General features: G+C 43.1%; 1 protein-coding gene across 1 annotated transcript; it reads right to left on the bottom strand.

The window, feature by feature from the left end:
• Window positions 1–7,258: 7,258 nt before the first annotated feature.
• PRL (Minichromosome maintenance (MCM2/3/5) family protein) lies at window positions 7,259–12,206 on the bottom strand. The gene is made up of 15 exons (XM_048672743.2): window positions 12,075–12,206; window positions 11,861–11,928; window positions 11,688–11,747; window positions 11,368–11,597; window positions 10,694–10,871; window positions 10,365–10,487; window positions 10,153–10,242; window positions 9,726–9,868; window positions 9,455–9,632; window positions 9,174–9,365; window positions 8,730–8,902; window positions 8,439–8,642; window positions 8,089–8,254; window positions 7,776–7,997; window positions 7,259–7,677 (listed from the first exon to the last, which is right to left on the bottom strand). The coding sequence occupies exons 1-15, from the start codon at window positions 12,115–12,117 to the stop codon at window positions 7,573–7,575; spliced, it is 2,175 nt and encodes a 724-aa protein (XP_048528700.1). The 5' UTR covers window positions 12,118–12,206; the 3' UTR covers window positions 7,259–7,572.
• Window positions 12,207–13,860: the final 1,654 nt, after the last annotated feature.

The following is a 13,860-nucleotide window of genomic DNA, read 5'->3' as shown; positions in this document are numbered from 1 at the left end:
GTTTCGGTATGGCCGGAGGGGACCCTCGGTCGCACGTCTCCGTTTCGCATCCGCCAAACGTGCCCAATTTTTTTCCGCGTGCTACTGTGCCCTAGCAGGGCACGCACGCAAAAATTTGTCCCGTTTCGAGTCCGTATGGATTTTCTACGATTTTCCGGGCCGAAAACCCAGAAAATACTGCCCGGACGTGACGCAACGTGCGTTCGTTGTCGGATTTCGTTCATTTTGGCCGTGGGGTGCCCGGGTGGGGCCCCACACGCGCTGGCAAAAGTTGGGTGCAATCCGTCAAACCGCTCAGGTATTTATGAATCTTTTTAATTTAACAAATTCTTGTATTCATATATAACAAATTCATATATGTTAACAAATTCTTGTATTCATATATGTTAATGAATTCTTGTATTTTATTTGTTATATCTCACCTTTTTAATTCTTGTATTTTATTCATATATGTTAAAAAAATAAAAAATAAATTCTTGTATTCATATATTTTAATTTTGTTATTCATATATAAAACAAAAAAATATAACAAATTCTTGTATTCATATATGTTAATGAATTTAAAAATATTCTCTGATTCATAAATGTTAATGAATTTAATAATATTTCAGAAAATGTTAATGAATTAAAATATCTCACCTTTTTATTTTTTTTGTTTTTTATTTGTTGTATTTTTTATTTCAAAATTTCAATTTTTTCATCCACCGGCTTTACTATATGGACATATTTAAACAAAATCTGAACATTTCTAAAACACTTTATAAACATTTAGATACACTTTTTATTTTTTATTTTATGTGTTTTCATGATTTTTTTATTCTACAATTTTTCGATAATTGCATACCTTATTCTGTGCTATGTATATTCGATGCAAATTTTTTAAATATATTGTGAACATTTTTATGCATGGGTTGGAAAATTTTCAATTTTTCTCAAAATAAGCGTTCAATATTTAGCTAATTTTTTGAACAAACTTTGAAGACAAATTTAAACAAGACTCGAATAAACTAGATTGAACATAGAGATATTTTACATAGTCCATTCAACAATACCGAAACCAAATGAGTTTTTTCGAACCTAAACTATACATAGTTCATACTTAGAACATTTTAAAAAAAACTACTCCTCCTCGTCGCTAGCCAACAGATCGACGACCTCCGCGCCGTCACCGCCGTCGCCCCCGCCGTCGTCGTCATCGTCGTCGCTGACCTGGGCTAACCGCTCCCAGTCGATGACGTCGTCGTCCGACGACTCCGACGCCTCCGCCTCCGCATGCGGGACCACTGGCGGAATCGCCGCCGCCGCCTGGATCGCTGCCGCCTGCTCGGCGGCCTCCCTTGCAGCCGCCGACGCGCGCAGGGCGACGAGGTAACCCGGCGTATCGTCGGGATCGCCGTCCTCCCGAAGAACCAACTGCTCCGGCGGCAGTTCCACCTCCGGCGGGGCGGGGGGATCGGCGGGCGCCGGCACAGGTGGTGGAGGAGCCCGACGGCCGCGCGCTGCTGGACGGGGGCGCGGGACAAGAAGGCGGCGACGGTCGCCGATGAGGTCAGGCGTGACACCGGACTCCGCCAGCCGGTACGCGCCGATGACGGCGGCGTAGTCTTTGCCGTCCCAGAACGCATGACGGCCGGCGATGTTGTTGCGGCCGCCGGTCCGCTTCTCCTCCGCGGTGGCGCTGGGCCCGCGCGTCGGGTAGCCGTCCTTGTCGAGTTTCCAGTCGTGCGGAAGACGGCAACCCGGCGGCACGAGGAGCCCGAACCGGTAAAGCTCCTCCGTCTCCGGCGTGCTCAGGCTCGACGGCCACGCGCTGGGTCCGTCGTCGCCGCCGGTGCCGGAGCTGCTGCCGCCGTGGAACGACATGTCGCCGGCGGCCTTTTGGGAGGTGGAGACGGGAGAGGAGCGGTGTTTGCGGCGACGGGCGGGGAGGAGCGGTGTTTGCGGCGACGAGCGGACGGGGGTGAGATTTATAGGGAGACGGCGGGGCAGCGGGCGGATGGGTGGTTGGGCTATCAATTCGACGGCAGTCGAGGGTGGCGGTGCGGCAGACGAGGGGACGGGGCGGCGGGGCGGCAGACGAGGGGACGGACGGGACGGGGCGGCGGGCCGTAGTTCACGCGCCACGACGCGCTTTCACCGGGCGACGCGCGGTTTGACCACCGACACGGTAAAAATAACGTACGTCGCCACAGAAAAAAAAAGCGTACACGTACGTACGTCGACGGGCCGCGCGGGTACGTCGCGGGGGCGGAACTGGAGGAGGGGCAGGGGCAATGACCATCCTACCCTTTTTTAAGTTTTCAGATGAAGGGGTATAGAACGATCTGGACCGTTGATGTTTCCACGGGGTTGTACCGAAGAAGAAGTGTTCTTGAATTTGCAGAGCTCGGTTCTTGGGCACTTGAATCTGTTTCGTGTTCTTGCGTTCTGAGCGTGTCGCGCTCGCCCCTCTTTTCTCGATCGATCGCTTGCGGTTTTGTTCAAGCAAATGTAGCTCGCGTTATTGCGTCATGGGCTCATGCATGGTGATCTCTGTTATGTTCTTGTTTGGAAGATAGCGCCCCTTTTAGTTTAGCCCGCCCCATTCCCATGCTTGATTCACTTCATGATGTGCGTATTATTTTGGCAATTGATTTGATGGTGGTTTCGTTGGTAACCCAAAGCGCAGACAGAAGTCGCAATTTTTATGAAAGATAAAAATCACAAATTTTTTCACAGAAAAAGCTAGGTAGCATATCAATCTCTCCAAAAAAGAGAGGAATTGCTAGTAGAGAAGTAGCAGTAGAGGGAACAGCTAGCACTTAACCCTTGTATCTTTGTCTCCATTAATAGTCCTTGCATTGGTCGCATCGAGTCACAGCCTACTCCTGTTGATAATCATCCACTCCGTCTTCATGTTCATCGTCCCACTGATCCTGCTAAGCAAAATTAAACAGCAAGAAGAGCGCATGCAATCCAGGGAAGGCAGTGCGTTCAGTTCAGGACCTGAAACATACATACCTGACTAACTTCTGTCCTTCAAGTTTAGGACAAGGATACACACACGGTTGGCCAACATGCAGTAGAGGATCATTCCCTCTCAGTTTTCTGCTTCAGATACACTGCCTGAACTACTGCTATGTTGGCCTACACACAGTAGAGGATCATTCTCTCTCAGTTTTCTACTTCAGATACACTGCCTGAACTACTGCTATGTTGGCCTACACACAGTAGAGGATCATTCTCTCTCGGTTTTCTACTTATGATACACTGCCTGAACTACTGACCATATTGGCCTACACGTCTTCAGGTCCTGAACCTATGATACACAGCAGTTGAGGATACATATCTTCATGTGTAGTGTATCACAGTGTAACAGCAGTAGAGGATACATACAACACTGTGTAACAGTTCAGTTTACCGTTTAATTTTGTCCAATAACAGCAATAGAGGATACATATCTTCATGTGTATCACACACAGTTGGCATAATATAGTGTTCAGTTCAAGACACACACACAGTTGACCAATATGGGTTCTGAATCACATCTGCTATGTTGGCCAACACGTTCTGGGTGGAATGCATTGCGATGCCAATGTTCTGAATCAAAGTTGCAAGGCCTTAACATGAGCATATATTAAGCCCTAAGGAGCGGTAGGTTCAGTAGTAGTATTACATGCAGTTAATTCCAGCAGCTAGCTAAGCTTACATCAGCCCAAAAATAACCACGGCTACTACAAACAAAAACAAAGCCTATGGCGCAATCTATTCCCATGCTTGGATATCCTCGGTGATTGACTTGATGATCTGAGTATTTCTTTTGAAATTCATGGTGGTTTCGTTGGTAGCCCAAAGGGCATGGTGCTCTCCGTTGCTGTTTTGCTCCACGCGTCGAATGCTCTAGTTTGGTCCTAACATTTGTTTCTATTGCACTATTACTCTCTGAGTTATTTGTTATCTGAACTCTTCTTGATGCTAAATTGAAGTGTTTGCCCTTTATATTTGTAGCCTGTTTGCATCACTATGGAGTACCACGTGGACCTTCGTACGGGCGTCGGCTTAGTAGGTTGATCAGATATCTTATGGCTTCATCTCGTTTTGTCTTTTATCACATTACTGTTTAAAAGGGGGCTAAATGGGAGTTGGAACGATTTTTTTGCAGGTGTCATTGTTGCCGGTTTGGGGTTCCTCATGCCACTGTGAGTATCTTTGTCTCATGCTACCCTAGATGCATATTTGCTTGACGCCGTCCTTTGATATAGATTTTTAGTTGCTATATGTGATTATAGGCTTCATCTAAAAGCCTCTCCTCCATTTGGTGCGATGATGGCGGAGGAGTGCTCTTTTTTGCTTTGTTCTTGCCTAGAATTTACCGAATTTAATAAAATGGCTGTGTGCATCGAATGATGCAGAGGCAGGGGGTTAACCTCCTTTTCTTAAAAAAAAGAATTTACCGAAAAAGTCTTGCCTAGAATTTAGCTCATATGCATGATGGTTATCTGTCTAAGTATGGGATGCAGTGTGGTAATCCCTGCCATTGTTGCAAGCTTATAGTACACGTGCCATGTAAAGTCCGTCAATCATCTTTAATGCAACTCGTTTTGTAAAGCATATGCAAGTGCTAAAATCTAATTAAAATGAATCATTGTTAGTTTTACATGTTTGTATGCGGTAATTAGCAGTTTCTTCTAGTAGTAAGTTTTCTCTTGTTTGAAGTTAGGGTATTTGGTACTCTTACATATCGGTCAAATTCAACCGAAATCGCGTATAGTGAGTGATTTGTTGTTTTCAGATTGTTTTCTCTCTGCAAATCTCAGTTGTTCGCTGAAATTTTTGTTGTTGTAATTTTTGACGCCACTCGGTTTCATACATATACTCTATACATTTGTTGCCTGGCAAATTAGCTTATATATTCATCGCACAGGGCTTTTACCATACCTGGAGTGTGGAGAGCTGGGAAGGACCGCAAGTGGGGGTTTCCTTTCTTTCTAGCCACATACACATGTATGCTTAGGCTTTTTCTGATCATGGGCTTCGAGCCACGAGCAGACCAGTCACCGGTTCTTACTCAAGCAATGTTTTATCTGTGCTGCATTGGGCTTCTTTCCCAGCTCATCTGTTTCGCCATCTTCCTGCACTTCTACTCAAACGAGGAACTAGTTGTGGCCTTTTCTTACATGGCATCAGGCTTTTTCATCTATATTGCTCTCTTTGCGCTTTACGCCACCGATCTATTGAGTCAGGAGTTTCTTGGGATTGTCTGTTCTATCTTCGTTGGTCTGACGGCTTTATCACCACTCGCCGGTTTGGTAAGTAAAAATTGTGGTTCGAACTATGCCTCGTTGAGCCATCTGTGACTTATGTCTCCATTACAAATGCAGCCATATGTGATGGAGGAGGGGATGGAGAGGATACCAGCCATGCGATTCTTAAGTTTTGCAATGGGAAACTACATGGTGTGGATTTGGTTTGGTTGGCTCGGGGATGATCCTTTGGTGATGGTAGGATCGTATTGCTTTGTTTTCCACTTGTGCATATGTACGGCGGTGCGTACCAATGAGGGTCTGATGATTGGTTTTGCAGTGGCCTAATGTTACCGGTTTTATCGTGTCAATCGTCTTGCTGATCCTACATGTGGTGATATCTGGGTGGGCGATGGAGGACATGGCGCTTCCGCACAACGACTGAATGTGATGGTAGGAAAGAACATGCAACCCACAATCGTGTAACTTTGTATTTACTCATTTACTAGCACCGGTAGTTGTTGATTCTATGTTTCTTGCTAGCTAGCCAACCAGTTAGGCATGATTATACTTGCAATATTGGTGAAAACAGATATATCAAGTTTTGGTTTGATAAATCGATTGAGTGTCCATGTTCTTCATTTTTGTAGGGATCTGGAGGCGGACTGATGAATGATGATGATCGTGCAGGTCTTCAATTCTCAAATCAATGGGAAAACAATTAGGTCTCATATCTGTTGCTGCAATGAATGTTTCTTCCGGGGGCAATCTGAACTTAGTCTGGAGTTACTATTTTTCTATGTTCTGAGACTTCATTAGCCTAAAGCTATTTTGCGTGGTCCAAAACAAGAAAATGTAGTAGTTTTGCTCAGATTTAGGATGGAAGCCTAGAGCTATTGCTATGTTCTGAGATTTGTTAAGCCTGAATTAATTCTTGTCTGAATGTCTGGCGCACGGATAGTATGGTTTAGCCTTTCGCAACAACAAAAAATGGATAGTCTTCATGCGTGCACATTTTCAGGGGGTTTACCCTCATCTCATGGGTGATATGGAACACAAGGAATGATTTCATTTTCAGGGGGGATCACTCCTAGTCTTCATGCGTGCTGAAGAAAATTCAAGGAAGAAATGCAATGGCTAGGCACAGAGTCAAGCGAAAATCATCTGAAACACTTTCAGATTGGGTTTTGGCTTTTAGATAGTTCACAGTTCAGAGGCTCTCCCTTTGTTCATTAGCTTCTTCCTCTTTCTTATATTCTTTTTTATTCTTTCTTGTACATAACTCATTATTCTGGAAATTTATAGAAATCACTGTGGGTGGGATGAAATTCCTGCAGTCTGGGGTCAAAAACATGAAGATCCTCAATATTCACAAACAGAAGTCCATCTGCACACCGTGCTTTTTGAAACAAAAACAGAAAAACTGTACACATGGTGCTCACCGGCATGTTGAATTGAGTTCCAGTAGCCTTGACGGTTCTTGTGCCGCATGTCTCAAAGCTCAGGTTTCAGGTAACATGTGTGAGCGCTCATCTCTTTCTACCAAATATGTCTCAAAGCTGAGCTTTCAGAGTTTCAGGTCTCTGAGACCGGGGCAGTTCTCCTAAGCCTTCGAGATGAAAATCATGAGATGGACAAGGCACATTGGACGGAATGCAGCCCGAGACAAGATGCATCCCCCAACGTTCAGCACTGTCTAAGAATTTCAGTTTCTATATATATCTGCACAAACTGTTCATCTATGTATTATTTTTAAGTAAATTCCACAAACAATTTTGTCCTGAGCAAGTCTCTTTTTTAGGGCGGCTAAAAGTTACTCCCTCGGTTCCATAATTCTTGTCGCGGTTTTAGTTTTAAACTAAAACCACAACAAGAATTATGTAAAGGAGTAATTACTAGGACAGGCATCCTCCTTTCTTAGAAAAAGAAGCATATAACTTTTCTAAACCCAACTTATAACATACTATACATATATTCAGCTGCAAAAAACAAAATTCCTACCAGAAATGCCAACCAAGCTTTCATCCTCCAAGCAATTCCATGAGAATCAGCTTAAATAGTCTTTAGCACCAATAGAGCAGCACAAATTCATCATTGTCGGAAAGGGTACAACTAATCGGTAAACAAACATAACAGTTACATATACTCCAGTGTCAACCAATGAAATTGCTGAAGAAGGAGAAAGGCTCCTGCATGGTTCACAGGAACAACTTGCAACAGCTCTACTAGACTAGTACATTTCTCGCTATCACTGAAGTCTTTCAATCTTGTTAGATCCCAGACAAGGGCATCAGACACCCTAGTCACGCATCACAATCATCTGATCATGATGGAATGTTCGCTTCCCAGATCAGGCGTCGATGAAGTGGATGTCGAAGGTGCTTGGGTGGATCTGCCACACGTTCAAGGATGCATACTCCTCCAGGCACTCCTTCAGCTGAGCCTCACTGTATCCCTGTTTTTACAAACATTCAAGCAGGAGAGAATTTCTGTTAGCAATCATGGCCCAGCAATGGTGGTACCAGTTAATGTAGGCGTAGGCAGAGATTGTACCTTTCTGGAGATCAGGTTAAGAGCATGACCATATTTCACATCCATGCTGCTGGTCCTTGCTGCTTCATCTCTCAGGATGGAGTATATGTCAGAGATGGCATCCAGGCCAGACCGCTGGCGGTCATCAGAGTAGAGCGAGTACTTTGACATCTGCATCAGGCGTAGTGCTTCATCAACATCACTCTGGGCAACAGTTTCTGAAAATCGAAGTCTTGCCAAGGCCTGAAACAAACCAAGATCATGTTTTAAAAAATACAGATTTTCATAACCTGGTGATCACAGTACAGAAAAGCAGGGTATTAAGTTCACTTACAATAGAAATCCGGACTATGCTCAGAAGTGTCCTAATGGTTGTGTAAGAATGAGGTGCATTTGACTTGGCTTCCTCTTGGCGAATGCTTGAATAGGCAGTTGCAATGTATTCCTCAAGATCTCGAGGAACAGAAGGAGTGACTCTTCTTGCAGCAGATATGTATGCCCTGCAGTCAGGCCAAGACTATTCTTAAACCATGAACAGCAAGAAGGCAAAGATAGTAAAACACTACACAACCTTTTATTTCAGCTTGCTAGATATTATTTAATTACCCTTAGTATATATACTACACTGATTTCAAGATTCAACAAGGTAAAAACTTATGTAACATGCTTGAAGACTGTACTTACCTAAGAACAGATGGTTCAAGTGCTGTGAACCCAAGTGCTGGCGATTCAAGATTTTGGTGTACATGAACAACATGTCTTGCCATTTCAAGATCATTTTCCATGTCCGCACGATCCAGGATCAACCAAAGGAGGTCGAAACGTGAGAGAAGTGCTGGAGGAAGATTTATGTTCTCAGCTGGAGTCCTCCTCATATCATACCTTCCCCTGAATAGTTGAAAACAATTGCCTTCGTTACAATCACCATATTTTCCAAGCCATTTTCTAGAAGTAAATGTTCAGATCAACTCTTACCATGCTGGATTTGCAGCAGCAAGAACTGCAGTTCTTGCATTAAGAGAGGTGGTGATGCCAGCCTTGGCAATGCTAACTGTTTGCTGCTCCATCACCTCATGAATCGCTGTCCTGTCAGACTCTTCCATCTTGTCAAACTCATCTATTGCACAGATACCCATGTCCGCCAGTACCTGAAACCCAAAAGTGCAATATGAGAACTATTATTATTTGAAATGCTGTTATGCATCAAATGAAGTGTTTTCTGCATGAATGCAATTCCATAAGATTGGAGTGGAATGTTTTTACCAACAAAACAGAAATCTTATCTGCTGAATGAAACTGTTATTCAACAGGTTTTTAAACAGCTCAAATCAGAAACTAAAACAGGCAGACTTGATTACAACTGAACCGACGCTAAGAGAATACAGTGCAAATGTCATCACCATATGATCTAAATCTTACCAGTGCCCCTCCCTCAAGGACAAACTCATTTGTAACTGGGTCTTTCTGGACAGCAGCAGTAAGACCAACACCACTGCTCCCACGCCCTGTGGTATACACTCCTCTTGGAGCAACATTGATAATATGCTTTAGAAGTTGACTCTTTGCAACACCAGGATCTCCCATCAGGCATATGTGCAGATCTCCTCTGATCTGCAAGTACAGAGTTAATTTTGAGTAGTCAGAAAGGAAAAAAAATATTATTCAGTGCAAGACATTCGAACTACCAATAGGAGGCCTACCTTCATGCCATCTCCAAGCTTCCGATGAGGTGCACCAACGAGTAGCAGCAACAACGCCTTTTTCACGTCTTCATGCCCAAATATTTCAGGTGCCAATGATTTTGATAGCTTACTGTAGATATCACCATCCTCGGCCAATCGGTCAATTTGTTCCTGCTCATCACCCTTAAGTTCGTACCTGCAATAGTTTATAGCAATGTCTAACATCAAATGGTGCCACAGGCAAGGTAAATAGGGTTAGGGTCCATGGAAATAAGATCATAGGCTTTACTCTTCATATTTCTTCTTGAAATGGGTAATAGACATTGCTTCCAAATAGGTATCAGCAACCAATCCTGCTCGCATGGCCCGGAATCCAAAGTAAGGCATGGGGAGGAAAACACCAGACATCTCAACCACATCTCCAGGTGCCACCTGATAATGGCAACGTTTAGTACTTATTAATGATCATAGGATTTCAACAAATAGTATTTGGGAAGATTACTGAATATCATTCTTCATTCATGAACTTTTAAAATCATTTCTGAGCTTATAAGTTGCTGGAAACTGAATAACAGAAATCCCACTTTGTATGGAAGCAACACATGGATGTAATGGAACATATAAAAATGCATTGATGTAAGCACAAGAGCAGATATGATGATTTATATGGCCTTAAGCAAAAGAGTAAAGCAAAAAATAGTGGTCATTTGACTTACCTTTCTTGTCAGCTCTCCTCTGAGATGAGCAGTTAGAGAACGTGGGATGTGGCCCTTTGGTACATGCTCTGCAAGTTCTTGGAGCTTCACCTGCAAGAAAAGGTTACAGTTTTGCAGTTAAGAGGGAGTATGAATATGATTTCATTTTGACAAGTTTTTCACCATTAAATAGAGTTAGGTTTGTCAACTGGACTGTGGAGAAGCAATATTACCTCCTGAAACTTAAGGAATTTTGATGCTCGCAGTTGAAGGATCAAATTCCCCTTTGCTTTGTTCAGCTTGCATCGTTGGGATGGGCACTCAAAGAGAGGCATAAAGACTCTAGCAGTCACTTCCTGTCACATTCATAGCAACAAATAGAACTTCAGCACTAGTTGTACAGCTTAGTACTCAAAAATATTGCATTTCACTATATGTACTGGGATAAATAATATGCAAAATTCTCCTGGGTAACACAATCTAAACTAATATAGGGAGATCTGTTACAAGGGTATGACAAATAGGCATGTCAGAAACAAGAACCTAAATCAAGATGTAGTACCTGGTATATCTCAAAACCGCACTCTTCACATGTATAAACCGCCACCTGCATCAAGGGCTTCACATCCGAGCAGCGAGTGACAATTCCAGATATTTTCACAAGCTGCCCAATGTGGGATGCCTTCACTTGCCTAAGGGTGAGTGGTGTCACCTTTGAGAATGCCTTGATGTATACCTCACTAGAATGTGAAAAACATTTCATATTAGACAAAATATAGCAGAAACAAACAACTTGATATACCAGAAGAACATTGTACAGTTGTTCCAATGGATCATTTCTACTGAATTAGGTATCTACAAGCATCAATGAGATCAACAAAACAAGTCTTCGCAAGAATGCAAGATGGCAAATGTTAGAACATATTTAAATATCTTGTCATATGACAAAATCCATGAAAGCGGATATTGTTTCTGAACAATTTTGCATTAATCACACCAGTCAGTTGGTGGAGCACATTCTACCAAAGCCAGATAATACTAATACCTAAAGTATCTCCCTTCAAGTTTCAGTTGTTTAAGTAGTTTCAGTTCTGCAATATCAGCAAATAATTTAATAGCCAGCTACTGAACTACTACATATCATGCCAATCATAGCCACCAGCCAAATTGGTTAAGAAGAATGAACGGAAACCTAGTTGCACAAGAAACTTCTAGGGGCAGTACACAGATACTCACAAGAACCGCTTGATTTCCGGCGGCATCCTCTGTAGAGGGTCTGTGCCGTCAGCGCCTCCATCAGCCCCTTCATCCACGCGCTGCGTCATCAAGATGTCCCTGTCCTCGTCCACAGCGAAGGCCTCCGTGGGCTCGGGCATGAGCTCGTCCACGGCCTCGGCGAATATGCCGATGTAGCGCTTGGTGTTCTCGGTGACCCTCTGCAGGAACTCCTCGTCCACATCCTTGTACTGCACATGCAACACAACCGATATCAGATACTGAACCCACAACCATACCTCTGGAAAGAATTAGATCTCGTGGAGGTGGGGAATTCGTACGTGGAACAGGTCGTCCAGCTCGATCTGGGCGGCGCGGATCTTCCGGTTCGCGATGTCTTGCTGGAATTGGAGATAACGGGGGTCAAATACTTGGATTAACAACAAATCGGCGTGAAATAACTAAGAAATATCGGATCTCCAGGGCCCTGAGACACGGGGTAAGAGGTTATTACCAGGATGTTCTGGTACTTGGGCTCGCCGTGCGGGCCGGCGAAATTGGTGAGGAAGTCCTTGGCGAGCGCTGCAGGGGGGAGAAACGAACAGCAATAAGCAACGCGGCCGTCTGAACCCTTTCTAGAAGCTTCCGAGAACGGGAGGGAAGAGCTCGCGAGAGACGGTTCCAGAGGCTTCTGGTCCGGAGGGATGTGGGGCCGTGAGAGAACGTACCTCTTTCCGCCGCGTAGTCGACGGTCTTCGTCCCGGCGGCCATGGCGGCGGCGGCGGCGGCGGGTCGAGGAGGAAAGACGCGGGCGAGAGGAGGGAGGGAAATGAGAGGGTTTGGGGAGGAATGGCGGGAAGAGGGGGATAAGAGGAGGGTTTTTGGCGGGAAGGGCGAGAGCGGCGTGGCGGGAAGGCTAGGTGGCTCTTAGTGGGCCCAGATTAATAGGCCGGTTGACTTAGCTTGGGTCGAACAGCCCATTACGCTAATTGGGTATACCTGGAACGCCTCCCGGTGTTTCTGGGCGCGACTATGCCAACGGTGCGGCCCAGCGCGTTTTTCAAAAAAAATGTTTTTGCATTCTTTTTTCACATTTGTTTATATTTGGAAATAGTCAAACTATATATTACGAAAACCACCTTACATAAAAAAAATACAAAATGGTAAACATGCATTTGTGAAATATTCAACATGTACAGGAAAATGTTTCAAAGAAAAAGTAGATATCAAAACATAAATATGACAAAAATGTTAATCATGTATAAAAAATGATCCTGATGTGTACAAAAAATGTAAAAGGTGTACAAAAGATGTAGTTGGATATATGCCTGCAGCGCTTCCCCGATGTTTCTGGGCGCAACTATGCAAATGGGCCGGCCCAGTGCACGGGGCCTTAAGCGCTCATTTTTCGACTTTTTGTCTTGGATTTTTGCTTTTTCCACATTTATTTATATTTGAAAACATTCAAAATATATATATTAGAAAATCACTTTATATAAAAAATGATAATTAATCATGCATTTAAAAAATTAAATGTGTACAGAAAAAAATCGAAGAAAAAGTATATATCAAAACATAAATATGAAAAAATGTTAATCATGTATTTTAAAATGTTAAATATGTATTAATAAACTTGATGTGTAAAAAAATGTAGAAGATGTGTATATAATATATTATACATCAACAGAATACTTAAGAAAATATTGATCATATATTTAAAATGTTAATTGTGTTTATAAAAAATGTTCTCGATGCATAGGAAAATATATAATATGCATGAAAGAAAATAAAAACAAAAAAATATTTGAAAAATGTTAATCCTGTATTTAAACGAGAGTTTCACCTCATATAGAGCTTCGGTCAATTCTTTTGAAAGGATCCTTTTCCTAGCTCGAGAGTCTCCGCCCTTTTTCCGCTCCGTCCCAAAGACCAATTCAGACTATTAAACATGTATTAAAAAATATACCTGATATATAAAAAAAAATTGTGTTGAAAAAGGCCCAAAGAAAATGGAGAAAAAAGCAAAAGAAAAACTAGAAAAAATAAAACTTAAGGAAGAAAACCAATGCGCGAAGCAAAGTAAACAAATATACAGAGCAAACCATTTAAGAAACAAAAAACGGAGTATAACAAAGGAAAAAAATAAAGCTAGAGAAACAGGTACGGAAATTAAAACAGATGGAAAAATAAAACAAAAGATAAACCAAAACAAGCACAGCGACCAGAACGATCAAACAAAGGCACGGCTGTGAAAACATACTACTGGGTCGACCCATTCATGTGAAGGCTAGGGGAGCTACCCTATAAGCGACCTATAGCTCCCACGGATGTTTTTGAGGAGCAACTAGTTAACGAGCGCTCCTTCGGGAGCCTCGCAACGATCAGCGCCACTTGGCGCGCTCTCAGCTATTCGCCACGTGTCGCGCTTTGGACGCTCCTTCCGGATTTTGTTTTTTTTATTTTTCCGCACGTGTTTTCGGCCTTTTAAACGGGGTTTTTCGGGGTTTTTTACGT

Source organism: Triticum urartu, chromosome 5A, assembly GCF_056163025.1.
Source record: "Triticum urartu cultivar PI428250 chromosome 5A, HENAU_Tu73, whole genome shotgun sequence".
In the NCBI taxonomy this organism is placed as follows: Eukaryota; Viridiplantae; Streptophyta; class Magnoliopsida; order Poales; family Poaceae; genus Triticum; species Triticum urartu.
The sequence above is the reverse complement of the archived record's forward strand: the minus strand, read 5'-3'. Positions and strand labels throughout refer to the sequence as shown.